At 40.0% G+C, this 17,657-nt stretch overlaps 2 protein-coding genes across 5 annotated transcripts in view; both read left to right on the top strand.

Moving 5' to 3' along the window:
* LPCAT1 (lysophosphatidylcholine acyltransferase 1) overlaps window positions 1-16,374 on the top strand; it is a 65,187-nt gene extending 48,813 nt beyond the window's left edge. For 2 of the 4 annotated variants that reach the window (XM_021385490.1, XM_021385493.1), the window contains exons 14-15: window positions 2,887-3,098; window positions 4,738-12,016. In XM_021385490.1, the coding sequence (XP_021241165.1) occupies window positions 2,887-3,071 (185 nt within the window). In that variant the 3' untranslated portion in view covers window positions 3,072-3,098; window positions 4,738-12,016. Of the gene's footprint in view, window positions 1-2,886; window positions 3,099-4,737; window positions 12,018-15,005; window positions 15,107-16,343 lie in introns of those variants that run through there. The other 2 variants (XR_002434768.1, XM_021385491.1) reach the window with 2 other exon arrangements.
* CLPTM1L (CLPTM1 like) overlaps window positions 14,530-17,657 on the top strand; it is a 29,428-nt gene continuing 26,300 nt past the window's right edge. Inside the window, exons 1-3 of the mRNA XM_021385489.1 lie at window positions 14,530-14,792; window positions 15,006-15,106; window positions 17,342-17,531. Of these exons, the coding sequence (XP_021241164.1) occupies window positions 14,628-14,792; window positions 15,006-15,106; window positions 17,342-17,531 (456 nt within the window). The 5' untranslated portion in view covers window positions 14,530-14,627. The remainder of the gene's footprint in view (window positions 14,793-15,005; window positions 15,107-17,341; window positions 17,532-17,657) is intronic.

Genomic DNA, 17,657 nt, shown 5'->3' with positions numbered 1-17,657 from the left:
GGAAGAAGAGGGGAAAAAACTTGTAAATTTTACCCCTTCTAAAGGCATTGTCCAGACAGTTTATGAGAAGGAAAACGTTTGTATCCTGTGCAAGAGTATGAGGGGTGGGTGAAGGAAGTGGAACTAGAGGAGTTTTGTGAGCGTGCAGCTTGCATCGGGAACATTAAGTAGTGGGGTTGTATTGTAAAGGTAGGAGAAAAACCTTTGATTTGAAGTTCCTGTCATGCAATGTGGACCTAATGTGAAAGTATAGATAGCTATCTCCACTCTGGGTTCTTTTTCCTCCCTCTTTCTCTCTTTCCATATAGTTACTGTGGAAAGTATTAGTTTTTTCCCAAGCCAGTGACTAAGGTGATTTCTTCTAGTTGACGCTTTAAGCTTGAGTTTCAAAATGAGACCTGTAGTTCAAAGTAATGCTTGGAGAGGTGTAGGATTTTCTTAGATCTGTCTCATGCTTCTGGGAAACGAAGCAAGTAGGATCCCAAAAGCTTTTATTTGGGCTCTGCTGTGCTAGTTTTAAAAATATTAATATTTTCAAGACCTCTTCCAGCAAGACCCAAAATGTGTCAGAAATATTGTACTGTTCAATACAGTCCTCCCTGGAATGAAGCTTTTCATTTTGTTGTGGTACGGGTGGAACACTGAGGGATAGATCATGACAGAATTGTCAGGATGGTGATTTGGATATGACTGTTGTACTTGTCTCAACAAGTGCTTCCAGGATTTTTCTGCATTAATTTTCTGAAAAGGTGCAGTATCTTTTTTGAAGAATTACCTAGAATGGTAAATACAGTAAATATTCTAATCTTTCCCCTGTAAAAAGTATTATGTTTAGTCTGATTGTAAGAGCATCTTTGGTACTATTGGTTAAATTTTCATATTTTTCTTACTTTAGCTTGGCTAACTGTCTGGATGAGCTTTTCCCCCCAGAAGTCTATTTTTTTTGTCATTTTATGATGTACACATGTGTTTGGAACATCGTGTTTATACATGTATGTATTTATATATAGTTGGATTCACCGAATCATAGAATCACCAAGATTGAAAAAGATCTCCAAGATCATTTCGTCCAACAGTCCACCTATCACCAATATTTCTCTGCTAAACCATGTCCCTTATTACAACATCTAAATGTTTGTTGAACACCTCCCTGGTCAGCCCATTCCAGCACCTGACCACTCTTTCAGAGAAGAAATTTTTCCTAATGTCCAGCCTGAACCTTCCCTGGTGCTACTTGAAGCCATTCCCTCTAGTCCTGCTAGTTATGCAGGAGAAGAGGCTGATCCTCACCTCGCCATGACTTCCTTTCAGGTAGTTGTAAAGAGTGATAAGGTCTCCCCTGAACCTCCTGCAGACAAATTGGTTCGCACTCGAGTGTTTCTGGTATGCTAATACAACTATTGCCACCGTTACATATTTTAAATATAAAAATTGTTCTAAATTTCCTTCTTGGAAAAGATCAGATGTGTCAGATTATTTGCCTTGGGGGAAAAAAAAAGTTGCATTGAAAATACTGTCAAAAGAAAAAAATCTCTGCTGTATGCATTTTCAGACATGTAAGATTTCCCCCCTCAATGACTTTGATATCATTAATGTGATACATCCGCCTGTGGATATAGTGTTGGTTTTGATGTTCTGAATATCATCAGCTTTTGCTGAATTAACAAAATCCAAAATACTTTATATCCATATAAGTTGTGAATGAAAGCTACATACTTCTGTTTGCAGAAGGGTGAAGTTACGTTTATTGTATTCTTCTCGCCCATCCCTTTGCAACAGTGTTGAGCTATGACTTTGGTGCCCCTTTGGACCAAGTGACGTTTCCTTGCCCTTTGCTATACTGAAAAAATACGCTGTCTCAAATAGAAGGGTGGTGGAGAGGGAAAGCTCTGACAGATTCTTTCTTCCACATCAGTGCTGTAGTGCCAGGGGAAACTGGGCTTCGCTCCTCCTAAAGGTTACTTCAGTTGTCATCTGCACTGCACTGGAAGCAGCTCAGTGTTGTGTGGTCACGAGCTGTTCTGGTAATAACAGTGAATTTGAGTGGGCTGTCTGCCATGTGCTGTAGGTGACAGGGTGACTTAGTGACAGTGCTCACATCCGGCTTCCTCCAGTGTCAGTTTACATTATAAAATAGCTTCTTGTGACTTGGCTCCTTTACGGTATCTTTTGTTTAAATGATGTCTGAACAAACGGTCATAGGGGCAGAGTGTGACAAGGCTTCAATGCTGGACTTTTAATACAAAAATTCTTGATAGTAAGGAATCCCCTCTACTTCTAGAGGGAGTGAATCTTGCTCTTTCTGTTTTATAAAATACAAAACCTGAAATTATGAAATCATAGATGTTTTAATTGAGCAACTGAATAAACCATCTTCTCATGATATCGTTCTCTAAAATATTAAGAACTTTGGAATGCTAAAATCTTGGAAGTGGGAGGCAGCAATTACAGCTGCATTTATGTTGAAGAGTATTAACAAGGCAAAGTATTTTAAAGGGCATGCTTGGAAGAGACTTTACAGATTTCAAGAAGTGACTACTCACGCTGTTCATTGTTCCTCAGCTGGAGGGCTTCCTCCTTTGCCCCAGTGAACAGTGAGATGCTATGTCAGGGCACGTCCTCATACATTTTAATGCAAATCTGAGCCTGTTTATCCCTTCACCACACAAGCTAAGTTCAGCTTTGAAATGCTTTAAGATAACCCTTTGTGGCTTCTTAGTTCTGGGGATATGGTAAACTGCTGAGAACCTCAAGCAAGCTGTGGAAATAGCGTTATGTTAACTGCTGCTATTTTCTCCGAAGTCATCATGTGATTTTACCCTGTAAGTATTCAAATTTAGCATCCTTCTGTGTCAGAGAACTGATTCTGTGTAACATTTTTTCTAGATGACTTCTACAGATTTGCTGAACTGCAGCCACACTTCGCAGAAGACTATCTCTACCCTGATCAGATGGTAGCTGAGAGTGGTTTGGAGACTTCATCTCTTTCTGCTCCAAATGGTATCTGTACTGACTTCAGCCCTGAAAATGCTGAAGATAAAAACAAGCCCCTGCAGAAGAAATGGAACTAACACTACAACTGTTATCTTCCTCTCCTGGTGAGAGGATTATCTTTTCTTGGAATTTTCATAAGTCACTCCAATTATATAGCAAACACCGATTTTGTGTGTGGAGGTTCTTCTACCTTAATACTGTTCTTTGATTCATATGTGCTACATTTAACGATATGTTCCAGGTTACTTGCGGAAGATACTTTTATTTTTTTTTTTTCCAAAAGGACTTTGAGAGGCAAAAATGTGAATGTGCTTCATTATTAATGTTCATATTTAAAAGGAAGCAGCACTCTTATTTATATTCCACTGGCTAGTTTCATGTACAAAGTGTCGCACAAATTGTGCATGTATAAAGAAACTGTAGTTACTATGGTGTTAAGTGCACTTTGGTGATTAGTGTTTTCCCTAGTTATGGGGATGTTTATTTGGGGCCAAATTTTGCTGTTCATATTTGCATAGTCAGTCTAGTTGTTTTCAGTGGGATTATGCCATTGAGCAAGGCAACCACGTTTTGGCCCCTTTTGTTTTAGTTTCAGTGAACGGTTCCGAAACAGTCATGCAAAAACTTGATAAGGATTGCTTCTGATTTTTTTTATTGTTGAATGATAAAATTGTTTCTCTTTCAGTCTATTCCATGGTAGAATGAAAAGGCTCCTTGTCCTTTGCCTCAGCACTTTTCTACTGTAATCTTCTTCCAGCTGCAACTAAACATGATTTTTTTTCCCAAACTGACATGCCACATACTGTTTGCAAACAGATGATGACAAAACTGTGCTTTTTTCTTATCAACTCATATCCACCCAATATTTATATGGCAGATGTTTACACAATCATATCTTATCAGGAATCGCAGATTCTTTTGTGGCAAGTCTGTACATACAGATGACTTATCATGGAACGCACTCTAGAAACTTAATTATATGAACACAGATTTGAAAAGGTTGCAGTTACTCCAGAAGTTAAGCTAGCAACAAGGTGCGGAACAAGGAATGCTAGTTAAATCTCTATAGCAACATTAGTCATACTGTATATAAAATATATGAAGCTTAAAATAGTTTAGAATTGTTGGAAGAAAAAACCCCACTTATTAGTAATATTTCTTATATTTCCTTTTGTAAAGCCAGATGCCTTAATTATCAATGAAGGTCTCAGAGAAATTAAAACTAGTGTAAAACCACAGACCTCCACTGATGAGGAAATGAGCCAAAGGCCTCAACGAGTGGGAAGGAGAGCTATGTCACAAAAGAACTGTGATGGCAGCTCTCCTTCCAAATAAAAACTACATTTATTTTCAAGTCACTTATGTGACTAATTCTGCAGGCTGCACTAGAATATGAGGCTTTCATAACTGGAAAACTGTCACTGAGACTTGAATCTTCCACATGTTAATGCAAAACTAGATTTGAAGGGTGGAATTTCAGCAGAAGGAAGTCTGTTTATACCAAATGCTTTTATTATTTTTTTTTAAATAGCAGGAGGTTTTTTGCTGGTTTTTTTTAAGATCATTTTAAGGAATTATTATGTGTCCTTAGAAATCCTTAACTGTCTGTGGGAAGTCTCCAAATTAAAACTGGCTTTAATAGAATAATATAGGAAAACAAAATGTAAGAAATAATGCTTTCTTTGGGGTATGTGGAGGTACATCTTCATTTGGAGATAGTAATTAATTTTTTTGTTTATCTAGATAATGCATGCCAGGCTGGCAGGGGTGCTACAGATTGGCAGGCAAGATTTAAACTGAAACTGATCAAGAGAAATCATAGGCACAACTTGAAGTTAAGACACAAGAAACTACACTTAAATGTGAGTCCTCAGGTACACAGAGGGAGTTGGGGATTACGGCGTAAAAGATCTTGAGACAGGGATGGTGCTGAGCATTACTAACTGAATACAATTAACTGACTGCTGCAGAAAAGACGTTCATCATAGTGGGATGCATAAACACTTGTAGCCTGTGAGAAGCGTGGTGGTTTTTGTGTTACCAAGAATTGATAAGGCCATACATAAAGCATCTGTCTGTTTTGGGGCACTTAAGAAAGATGAGGAGTGGCTGGATGGAGAAAGAAGGAAAGAAAATCTTTATTGAAGATGTTGAAAGAGTCATTTAATCCAGGGAAAGAGACTGGAGGAAGGTATGAAACCAGTCTTCAAATATGGAAAAGTTGCAGAAAGGAAGATCAGAATCTTTACTCCACATTCATGGTAGAAATGGGGTATTCATATAAAATTCAGTATAAACATTAGGAAAACTGCCTTACAGTACTTCCAGTTAAGATGTGGAGTGGGTATTCTAGGTGGGATGAGGAGCCTTCCTTCGCTGGAGGTTTTGAAAACAGAACAGATAGCAAAGACAAAGACACTGTTGATTTTGTTGATCGTAACCCCAAGGTTGTAGGGATAGATCTCCTGAGGTCTATTTTCTGTGATTATATATTGTGTATTTTAGTCAGTATGCAAGGCAAGGTAGATGAGCTGTAGAGTCTGAGCATATCGCATCCCGTCTGCAAGACTTTGAACAATGCTTGGCTCAAGATAGCTTTCTCTAAGATAGTTATCTTCTTCTTTGTTATGTGAGCTTGGGAATTAGAGAATTTCCAAGTGCAGGGGATGAGACAGGGTTCCCTGACACACTAGTCTGAAAAGAAGAAAAGCTTAGTATCCCATGGACAACCTTAGTGAGAGAAGCTCCAGCAAAAATAAAAATTAAAACTACTCGTTCCACGTCTGTGGAAAAAAAAACAGAAAAACATCTGTGAAAAAAAACTGTGAAAAAGTTGTCTCAATACGAGAATGTCTACTTTCTATGTATGGTGCTTAGGGTTCAAAAAGGCAGAGTTAATTTGGTCTCTCCTCTCTGGTGAGGGAGATATTTTCCAGTTGTGGTGAACATAAGAACTGCGTGTGAGTGCAGCTAAGCTGTTGCAGAGTATTTGGGTTTGAAGGGTGCTGCAGCCTGTGATAGATGGCCCTTCAACAAATGCAACACTGGATGGTGAAGATGGGCTGAGAACTGCATGCATCAGTAAGCTCTATCCAGAGCTGCTGTTGAAAAAAGCCTGGTGAGCAGCATCTTGCTTAGTGAGCAAGCAGCCAGCTTCTGTAATGACTTGCATTTACTCCTTCTTTTGTGAGATTGATCTAGGTAGAGAAATAAGATGAATAAGACATGAAGACCTGATCAGTCTGCGTGAAGACATTGTTAGATTTCACATAATTTCACAAAATGTCATTAAAAACTGAGTATCCAGGGGATTTCAGCATCTAGAGTATTCAAGGTGACTGCCTTGTAGTGACAGAAAATCCACTTCAGTGTAGGGGGTAAACTCAGACTTTGTTGTGGGTTGAGATCTGCAGTGCACTGCATTACTGCAACAGCGTTCACTACAATTTGCCCATCAAACTCAACAATTAAATGTTTTAGTGGTTGCACACAAATGTGTCCAACTGTGGAGCAGCTGGGTTGTGACACTCTCAGTAGCTTGCTGCACTGCAAGGACAGAAGTGAAAGCTTCCTTTCCCATTCAATAACATGTAAGTGCTTTCAACTAAAGCCTTACAAATTTTACAAACCTTAAATTTACAGGGAAACATATATCAGTGTCTTTTACAGCAATTTGATAAGTGATCCTTCATAAAAAAAAAAATACAGGGGTGTGAAGACATGACATTTGTCTGATGTGTGTTTTGCTGCTTTTGTCAAATATTGCCATCCCTTGCCAGCCGAGCTCTTGCATCAGATGAATTTCTATGTATTGTATGAGAGATGCTCAGTCAAAGCTTTGTTATTCTGATATGGTTGAGCAAGTATACTATGTGCTTTGAATGTACTTAACACAGACAACAATGAAATCCAAGGTATCTGAAAAGTGTTTTGGTTTTTGTTGCTTCATTTGTTTTTTTTCAATTATAATTAAAAAAGAACACAATTATAAATGGAAACAAAAGTTTAGGAGGTACAAAGCATATTTAAACCACTGTCTCTGCAACAGAAAGGCAGAGTTCTACTACGGATTTTTCATGAGTCCAGTGCAGTAAGTAGCTAACATTTAAAAGGTGTTATAGGCAAATTGTGATCCTAAATGGAGAAATTAGTTGTAGACTTAATTTTACACCTGTTAATTTACACTACGTATTTCAGTGTATTTACTATAGCTAGAATCCTCTTACTATGATAAAAAAGTAACCAGACCCTTGTGTGTTTGCTAATCCTGATTTGAAGGTTTAAAACCTTAGGTCATGAAGCTTACTTGAAAAGGAGATATGTGCACTAAGGAAGTGATGCAGTCTCTTTAGAGGAAAAGCCACAGGAAGTAAATAGTTGTTTTGCACATAACTGTTTATTAATATTTTCAAGCAAACTGAATAGACTTGTTAGCTAGTTAAAGTGGGACGCTTGGAAAATGTCTTTATTCATAATGTGTAGTAAGCCTTTTGCTGGAAAAGGGATTGTTGCACTTTAACACTTACATAATTTGATAAATTTTCCGAAGATATCTTTATTTAATTTCTGCATTCCTTTATCAGGCTGTGTTTTGTTGTTAAATGAATTTTCCTATACTATTTTATCATGTGTTAAGTACAGCTTTTCATATTAACAGTTCTGCTCACTGCTCCGTCAGAACCAGTATTTTGATTAAAAAAAAAATTTAGAGAAAGGACTTAAAGAATAAAAGTTGCAGACCTGAGTAGCATCTGCTGTAGATTTTATGATCTCAGAAACTATGTAAGCACAGCGTTGTGTATATTTGAGATTTGAACAAGGAAAGAAATGTATCATGGACTTAAAAACAAACAAAAGAAACCTCTGATCAACTCAGATTAATTTTCCTTTACGTTCAACTACTGCATTCTGCTTGATCTGAAACCTCTGATTTTTTTTTCTAGCAGCTCTTTCAGGAGTGTTCTGTAATTAAGCCCAGATGTTACAAATATGTTGGCCATCTTTGCATTAGCAAAACTGAACTTTGGCTCCTAAACTCAGTGAAACACTGAAGTTCTCTGAACAAAGCCTTGTTGGTGATTTGTTAATTTTCAGGTACTGAACTTCAGCTAGTATGGCTAGTTTTCTTACATAAAAATAGGAAGAGTAGGTCCAACAATTTGAAAATGAACTTAAGAATTAATAATCTGTGACTTTGTTCAATCAGTCAGTCAAGTGAAACCTCAAGATCTGGTTCATAGATGAGCAGAAGACTGAAATAGTCATTTGCGTAATTTTGCTTTCCAGGACATGTTCGTACAGCTGGCAGTTAAGTCAGCCATTCTTCAGTCAAAGGTTGATGTCCTGGAGGTACTGCAGCCTCCTCTAAGTAATGCCCAAGTCACTAGCAGCACAGCCAACAATATTTCAGTGGTTCTCCCTCTTTTCCCTATGAAGACCAGAAAAAAAGTACTCTGTTACGGGAACCCTGAAAGACATCCTTAAAGGTAAAATTCTCCAGCATCTCCCCAAAGGAACAAGAGCAGTCGTTCTGTGCTATAGCTAAGGCAGTGAACTGGGTATGCAAGTTAATCGCTAACACTCTGATCCAAATGGGCATGTATTATTTAGTACTGAGGTATAACTGCAGAGAATACAGCAGCAAAGAGAACGTGCCTGGATTTGCATCTGTTAGTATTTCATCTCATATTGGTCAAGTTAGGACAGCTCCTTTCTCTAGGAAACTTCTCAGGTTTATTTCAAGGTAATTATTATTATGTTTTATGAGTGGAGGAATGTTGTTTTGTAGAAGATAGCTTCTTTTTCCCCCAGACGTTACGATGTGCTTCATCGTGTGTAATGGTACTAAATAAAAGTGGGTGATGCTGAGAAAGCAGGTTTAAAAGATTTTTTTAAAAATGGAGGGTTCACCATTTCTGTGAAAAACAGTGAGACCTTTTGCAACAATTGATAGTCTGTCTACATTGCCTTGCAGGCTCTAGGCAAAATAATTTTACTACTTACATGATGGCAAAGGCTGCTCATACTGTTTTCTTTTGCAAAGTGGCATAGTGAGTTCTCCTGTGCAGGCTAATCTCAGAAGGCCACCTGTAACTGGTAAAGGGGTGTCTAACAGTGGAGATAAAACAGCAGAATCACCTCCGTACAGATGACATGAAAGTTATTCTGAAAGGAATAATTCTGAAAGGAATTGAAAAATTAATTCGGGGGCAGAGAGGGTGTTGGTTCATTTAATTCGAAGGGGGTGAGTTAGTGCTTTTTTTTGGTCTTTTTTTTTTTTAAACAATGTATTTGTTGTGCTGCTTGATGCTGAGCAGATGTTTGCATGGGGCTGTATGAACAGTCCAGCTCACTTGAGGTTACCTTGCGGATCTTGAGAAAGGTGTTGTACAATGTTTGGTGGATGTAGTGTTAAGCTTCAGTTTTTTCACTTTGACTAAAAAAGGTTAGAAGCAAGAGAAGTCATAATGACTTCTGGAATATTCTGATATTATGAGTAGGTGTTACTAGAGAGTGCCAATCCAGAGCCAAAGAATGTGTTCTAGAAAAATCAGGCTGAACTTCCACTCCCGAACCAAAAAAGCAGTAAAGTCATTAAGGCTAGCATAGCAGGAAAGCTCTCACTGTACAGTTGGCCTATCCTACAGTAAAGAAGGGTATTTTCCGTCTCTTGGGCTGGTGAATTTATGTCTCTGTATCTCTAGCAGTCGACTGTGCTGTCTTGTTCTTTGTAGATTGGCTGCAGCCTGAGGGAGACCTCACTGCCTCTTAAGAGACATTCTCAGACCGCTTTTACTGGCCAGTAAGGCACAGGTGAACATTAAAGTTGTATTGTTGTAATACTACCCAAAACGAAGGTCCCCTGCACTGCTTTAGCTTGTGGCTGCCTTTAGATAAAGAATTGTTTTTTCTTTTCTCCCACTTAAACCACTGCAGGTGCGTCCAGGTGACAGCAAGTTTGTGTTCGAGATGCATAAGTGTTTCTGTGAACAATAAGAAATTAGATTTAGAAATACAATACAGTGACATCTTCATTTGGATTGATTTCTGACTTTGTTGCTCTTAGTGTGTGCCTGTTTAATTCCAAGTTCAGAATGCAGTATGTATAAATGCGTCAGTAAACCAGTTCTCCTCGTGGATACTGAAAGAAAGCTGAAACTCAGACACTTTTCATCCTACCATGGTACTGGAAAGGAAATTCATCTGATAGTTCATTTCTATGAATGTATATGGGGAAAACCCAAATACACGTCTTTTATTCGCTACCCCACATGAAGACAATTTTGTAGTTTAAATGCTGAAGAAATAAACTTGTAAAATCTTGTACGCCCTCAGTATGTATTTTTGTCCTATGTTTTCTTTTATAGTAAAGTTTAAGCTAAATATTTCTTATATTTCTGAAAGGAAATTTAGTTTAGCCACTGTTGTACTTTCCAGACTACAAAAGCAGTTTTTAAGTAAACATCTAAAAGCGAAATTGTATTTTTAAGAAGGTGGATTACGATCCCTTAAAATAAACATCTCTCCTTAGCAATTGTATATACTTAGACAAAAAAAGCAAATCAATTGCAGCTGCTTGTCTATATAGTTAGTTGTATTGGTGATTTGTTTATATTGTTTACTGTGATTGCTCTACGGGTATTAAGAGCTATGTGTAAACCACTAATGTTAGAAATAGAAGTCCGAAGTAAATCTCTTTAGAAGTGATAGATTTTGTATCCTGGAGGAGGACCAAGACTAAGCATCTGCTAACTTTTTATTCTGCTCTGTGTAACTTCAATGTCCTGGCATTGTGTTGAAAATATTTGGCATCTGTTCAATGGGACCACTTTTTAAGCCTTTTTGTAATTCCCAACATCTATCCAGGTGTGCAAGATGTCTCTAATTTGATTGCAGGTACAAGTTCATCCTTTGGTGGTTTTTTTTTTTTGAAGAATAAAATTCAGTATAAACAAGCTGAGAAATAATTCAGAGACAAGAGTTCTTGATCTCTTGAATTATTGTTAGGCGTGCATTGAGGACATTGCTTATACATTTTCAAAAGTATGGCTATGTTTCTGGACACACTTGAGCATTTAAATGCAAAAGTAAGTTGACCTTATAAATGATCACATTTTCTCTTACCATTACTGAATTCAAGTTAGACACTGCCATGAAGAGGATGCTTTTAGTTGAAAACCTGTGCTGATAGAGCAGGAAGTTTGGTTTTGTAGGAACTCGCTTGCAAGGTAGAAGGTGCTTGTTCCATCAGTGGTACAATTTCTGTTGACTTCAAGGCTGCTCAAGCATTCTTGCCCTGCTTAAATGTGCGTATTGGCTGCAGGCTTTTTCTTATAGCCCTTGGATGTGCAGTGTAAATCTGCAACAATATAAAGCGCTACTCAATAATAATAACCTGAATGCATTTTTGTGCTGTATATTTCCCCCCTATGGCTCCGAAGGTATGTGTATATAGGCTGTCTTTGCACTGAACTGACTGTACTTCATAACTGAAAAGCAAAAGCAAGTAGTGTTCTAAAGATGATTGTAGTTTGTGGTTCCAGAAATGGAAATACTTTTGCAGGATGTGAAGTATAGCTTCAGTGTTACAAATTCGATTTTTATATTTTTTATTAATATGCATGGAAGACTAGGGATGATATTTTCTAAAAATGAACTTGGTTTTGTACATTTTTCAATGGCTAAAACTATATGGTTTAACATTACCTCTGAAATACCGCTACCAGTAAATTCTTAAAGGAAATACCTCAACTTGAGCGTTCTTTTTTCTTGCTAGTTGTCTGGTAGGTTGAAACGGACTATGGTGTGTGATGAACTAACTGAGCGAAACAGCAATGACGTAGAAGCTTCACCTGTGCTGTAAGTCGTGTGATTTACTGGAAGGGATCCAAATGATACACTCCAAGTGTTGATGTGCAGTGTACAATCATGGCTCGTTCTGCCCGCCTGGACGTTTTCCTTATGACTGGCTTGTAAATTGAATTTTCATCGTGAAGCCAAATTAAAAATGAAGGAGAAAATGTTCTGTTTCCTTTGGATTTTTTTTTCTTACGCATGTTTTTGATATACAACAAGGTTTTGTAATAAGGTAAAGGACACGGTCATAACTGTGAATAAAACCAAGTTCATATGTGTTTAGATGCATGTTACTGATGTATGCCATGATTAATGTGGCAGTGTGTGTTCAGGAGACCAGTGTTTACCTGACACCTGGGAGTAGGAAATAGAGGGGTTTAAGGTTTTTTGGTGTGGTGGGTGGGTTGGTTGGTCATTCTGTAAAGTTGGAGGTGCGTTAGGTGGTTTTGCTGGTTTTTGAGTGTGTCTTTTGGTTGTTGTTTTTCCCTCTAACCTCACCCCACCATGACATACCGTGCTCATACCATTGCTCATACCAATTGGTATGTTGAATCCAATTCTATCACACGTACTTAAATAAGAACACTGAAAGATGAAAAAAGGGGTTCTAGAGGCCTGGTAGAACAAGTATATTAAAGTTAGACAAAAGTAGCTGTGGCTAATTTGAATTACCCAGGAAACAGTCGAGAAGTGATGTGACACTTCATTAATTACACACACGAGAAGCGCCTAGCAGAAGGAGAAAGCTAGGATGAGGTCCAGCAGATAGAAGGTGAATTAATATGAGCATTTTTAAGAATGAGTAAAACAGTGATGAAAGCTAACATTAATGACACATTCTTCATAATGTGAAGACTTCAGGTGGAGACTTGTTAATACTTCTTCTTAAAATTAGTCACTAATTTTAATTCATGATGTGTATGTAGGTTTTGAATAATGTTTTTGAGTAATGACTCCTTTGAGTCAGCTTAGTAACACGGTGGTTTGCATGAAAGAGTAAACTTCTGTGGATGTCAGCAAATACCTATTTAAGAAGAAAAGCTCAAGTATTTTAAGTTAGATTTTTTTTATACAAAGTTATTTTCTTTCAGTAAAGTCCTGCCAGACATGCAGCAATGTTGCACAGGTAATGCAAGTAGTGTATTCATTACGTCATATTTTTTTAAATTAGTTCCAGAGCATGCTACAGGAATGGGAAACACTAATTACAGAATGGAAGGGATTGACATTCTTAAAATATGACAGATCTGTAAATGCACAAGATGCATGCAAGACTTCTTTTGGGTGAAGGCTCCCCGATACACTCTGACACTCCTGCCCTGTTGCACACCAGACACCACCTGTGCAGCTGTCCTGCTGCTCCTGCTGCTGGACCTCTTGGGTTAGGGGTGAGCTGCTTTGGCCTGGGGCTGCAGCCAGCCCTTGCAGCTGTTTTTCAGGTGATGCAAAGTGCTGCTGTAGGAACATGAGCTGTGGGTGCTCTCTTCATGCACTCTTCTTTCCCACCTATATCTTCCCAACCTTCTCCTGTTACTCCCTCCTGCATAACTAGTGGGAATGGCCTCAAATTATGCCAGGGGAGATTCAGGTTGGATGTTAGGAAAAATTTCTCTGAAAGACTAGTCCGATGCTAGAATGGGCTGCCCAGGGAGGTGGTGGAGTCACCGTCCCTGGAGGTGCTCAAGAAACATTTAGATGTTGTACTAAGGAGCATAGTTTAGTAGGGAAATAGTGGTGATAGGTGGAGAGTTGGACTGGATGATCTTGGAGGTCTTTTCCAACCTTGGTGGTTCTATGGTTCTGTGATTTTCTTAAGGAAAGGAAGGCAGGCACAGCAGTGGTGTCTAAAGCACGTGCTTGATAACCATCTTCACTCTCTTTCCAAGCACTGTGCTTCCTCCAGTAATGGACTTCGGTGTATCCTTGCTGCCTACCCTGCTGGCTGTTGCTGTGTTCCATTCCTCCTGTAGGATGCTCCCTCTTATGCCATCGCTCCTTACTGCTGGGGCACAGTGACCTCTGTCACCATGTGATTCCACTTGGGCCTCTAAGCTGAGGTGTGTTTGAAGTATGTGCCCACATGACCAAACAGATAGGTGAGGACCACAAGAAACACTTCCTTAATTCTGCGTGCAGGGCCTAGAACAGCTGTCCTAGCTCTGTGAGAATGCTGTTTTGTAGCGCCCTTCAGAGCTGAGATGGACTGGTTGTTTGGTGGAGTGCTGAACGAGTTGTTTTTTCTTGTCCATCACTTTGATACCATGTCTCTTCCCCTGATGTGCTGAAAAATCTATCTGCTGTGAGCTGGGGAAATGCTTGCTTCTCTTGCTCCTCTTCTTCCCCTGACTTCCTACCAAATACTATACCATGTCTGTCCTGCCTTCCTTACCTCTGTATCAAAGGTAATTTTAGACGGCTAAAGCGTTCTTTCGTATTCTTCTGCATTAACTCCCAGTGTGGCCAATGCGGTCCCCTAAGGGGACCCCCCTTCCAGCTGCCCGGCTGAGCGCACAGTGCCACGGCGGCCTCTCTTCCTTCGTCCCCTTTCACCCTGCTTGCGACCGCGGCCGCCGCCCGCCCCCTCACGGCTCCTATACCCGCTCGCTCGGCTCTCAGTCCCACCCCTCTTCAGTTGCTAGGCGACGGGGCGCGACCGGAAGTCAGGCGGCCGCTTCCGCCGGAAGTGACGGCGTGCCGGGCGGGGAGTCTCTGAGCGGGGAGCGGGGGATGCGCGGGCGGCGGCGGCGGCGGCGGGGGTGGCCGTGGGGCTGGCCGTCATGCTGAGCCGCAGCTCGTTCACCAGTCTGGCGGTGGGGGTGTTCGCCGTGTACGTGGCGCACACGTGCTGGGTCATGTACGGCATCGTCTACACGCGGCCTTGCCCGGCGGGCGGCGGGGCCGCCTGCGTTTGGCCCTACCTGGCGCGGCGGCCCAAGCTGCAGGTGAGCGGCGGGGCGCAGGAAGCGGGGCCGAGTTGGGCCCCGACACGAGCGCTGCGGTGTCAGGGGCGAGCGGGACGTGGGGAGCGTGTTAGTCATGCTCGGGCACTCGGAGGAATAGTGGAGTTGCGTTACTACAGCTCTCCACTCTGAGCGTACCGGTGGGTGAGGTAGTGCTTCTGTACTGATTCCCCTCTACTGTCTCTTCCATTTCAGTTGAGTGTCTATACTACTACGCGGTCAAACATCGGTGCTGAGAGTAACATAGACCTGGTTTTGAATGTGGAGGATTTTGATGTCGAGTCCAAATTTGAAAGGTAAGTATTAGAAGTACTACCTGCTTTTTTGTAGTATGTAGCCTAAATAACAGTCATGCATATAGAAATATGTATGAAATGAGTAGGTTGACTGCTCATGACAGTAATGTTGGAAGAATAGAGTTGTATACTTTGCTTTTGGATTGAAGCTGTTCTTGCATACTGTATGGTCTGTTTGGTCCGCACTTCTATTCATAAAGTGCTAACGGTATAGGCAGTGATGAGGCAAGGAAGATGTGAATTGGACGTCAGCTTTGGAGCTGAGGCTAAGGTGCTGCTATAGGTTAAAAAAAAAAAGTATTTTTTTTTTCTTAATTAGAAGTTCTTAAAATATTTCATGAATGACAGCACAGTGCCTGCCTTGCTGGACTTGGTGTACTGAGTTCATGTAAAACCTATAAGAAGGCTGTTAGATTGCTTACGTTCTTCACAGAATGGCTTGGGTTGGAAGAGGCCTCAAAGATCATCTAGTTCCAACCTTGTGCTGTGGGCAGGGCTGCCCCCCACCAGCTCAGGCTGCCCAGGGCTCCATCCAACCTTGAGTGCCTCCAGGGGTGGGGCACCCACAGCTTCTCTGGGCAGCCTGTGCTAGCACCTCACCATCCTCTGATTAAAAAAACATCTAATATCTGACATAAATCTTCCCTCTTCAAGTTTAAAACCATTTTTCCTTGTTCTATCGCTATCTACCCATGTAAAAAGTTGATTTCCTTCCTGTATATAAGCTTCTTTTAAGTATTGGAAGGCCGGTATCAGGTCACTCCTGAGCCTTCTCCAGGCTAAACAGCTCAGCTTTCTCAGCCTGCCTTCATAGTAGGGGTGCTCCAACCCTTTGATCGTCTTAGTGGCTTTTCTCTGGCTCCACTCCAGAAGCTCCACATTGAAAAATTATCTCACGATTGCAAGAAAGCAATCCTCTCTTAACAAATCTGCACTAGAAGATACAGAAGTGCCTGTTTCTCTCATGTAGATTTTACATACTTTGGACACTGTACTGAATTGTCTACGGTAATTTTCAGATCCCACTCTAAACACCTTACTAGTTGTTCTGTGTACATCAGTGTACTGTTTTCAGCCACATAAACAAACGTTTTGTAGTAGTAGACTTTGCTTATGATTGGAAAAATAGCTTTCCATTGTGAAAGTCGTAAGTCAGTGTGCCTGGAAATGCTTGAGACTTTCTTCTAATAACATATACACAGTCTACCAGCTACATGATTTTTTTTTTTCTTAACAGCTGTGACTTTGGACTCTGAATGGAACCTGGAAGTCATGCAGAGTTATCTTTCCTTGTACTGTAACAACGTGCTTGTATATAACTGTTTCAGTGCTAATAATCACCGAAGTAAAACTTTTCTGGTGCTTTATGGTTTCAAGATCTTCTGAAGGGATGTTGGTGCTAAGATCTTGCCCTTAGGCAAATTTCTGAGTGCAGTCTTTAATTATCAAGAGACACATATAATGATCAGAAGTGCTTTTATGCTTTATATTTGCTGCCTCCGTTTTGTTGTTTAAAGTAGTTGCCTTGTTTTTCACTCTCTTGGCACAGATTTACTTCAGCTTTTTCTCGTTCTGCCTTTTTTAGAATAAAAAAACGTGAACTTTTCTGATTTAGGTCATGGTAATCTTAATTTATGGCAGATTTTAAAGTAGAACTGTTTTACTAACACAGTCATGCTACGCCTGTGAAAGTATCCAGAGGGAAAAAATCTGAAATGGTAAGGATGCTTTCTTGGCAAATGCAAGGAGAGTGAATTCATGGCTTGAGGCTCTACGGAGTTCTGTGTTCAGCATGTTATAGCTGAGAAGGTAATGTGCTTGGCTTTGATTTTTTTTTTTTCCTGATTTTTTTTTTTAATCATGCATACAATCTCTGAACACACTCAGCACCTGGAAGGTTATTCTCTACAAGTCTTAGCATAATTTTGACAGTGCAAGATATTGGCAGGGGAAAACATCAAAACTGATGATGCGTTCCCGTCATCTAGGATAAGGAAGGACATGCTGGACAAAGATTAAAGTATCTTAAGATAATAGTAAAACATGGTAATGCAGGCACTGTGATACATACTGGTGTATATGAATTGATCCCACCCAGCCATGGCTCTTTAGGGCGTATTAATGAGGGGCACATTTTCTTGCTGTCAGAACATCATAACATCTTCAGCGATCCCTAACTGTAACAACTTAATATTTCAATGTGTCATCTCATAATGTCCTTATTTTGTATTTTAGGACAGTGAATGTCTCTGTACCAAAGAAAACTCGAAATAATGGCACATTATATGCATATATCTTTCTTCATCATGCGGGCGTTTTGCCTTGGCATGATGGTAAGCAGGTGCATATAGTAAGCCCTCTGACCACGTACATGGTCCCTAAACCAGAAGAGATTAATTTGCTCACTGGAGAGTCAACCACACAGGTAGGTGGATTTTCCACCTGTAGGAGAACAAGTGGGGAAAGAAAAAGCATTTCTTTTATAGGCGCTTGTAGTGTTAGCATCTGCTATGCTTGCATCTATAGAGTAATGGGGATTTTTTTTATTTTT

Source organism: Numida meleagris, chromosome 2, assembly GCF_002078875.1.
Source record: "Numida meleagris isolate 19003 breed g44 Domestic line chromosome 2, NumMel1.0, whole genome shotgun sequence".
Lineage (NCBI taxonomy): Eukaryota > Metazoa > Chordata > Aves > Galliformes > Numididae > Numida > Numida meleagris.
Note: the sequence above shows the minus strand (reverse complement) of the source record. Positions and strands in the feature narration are given on the sequence as shown.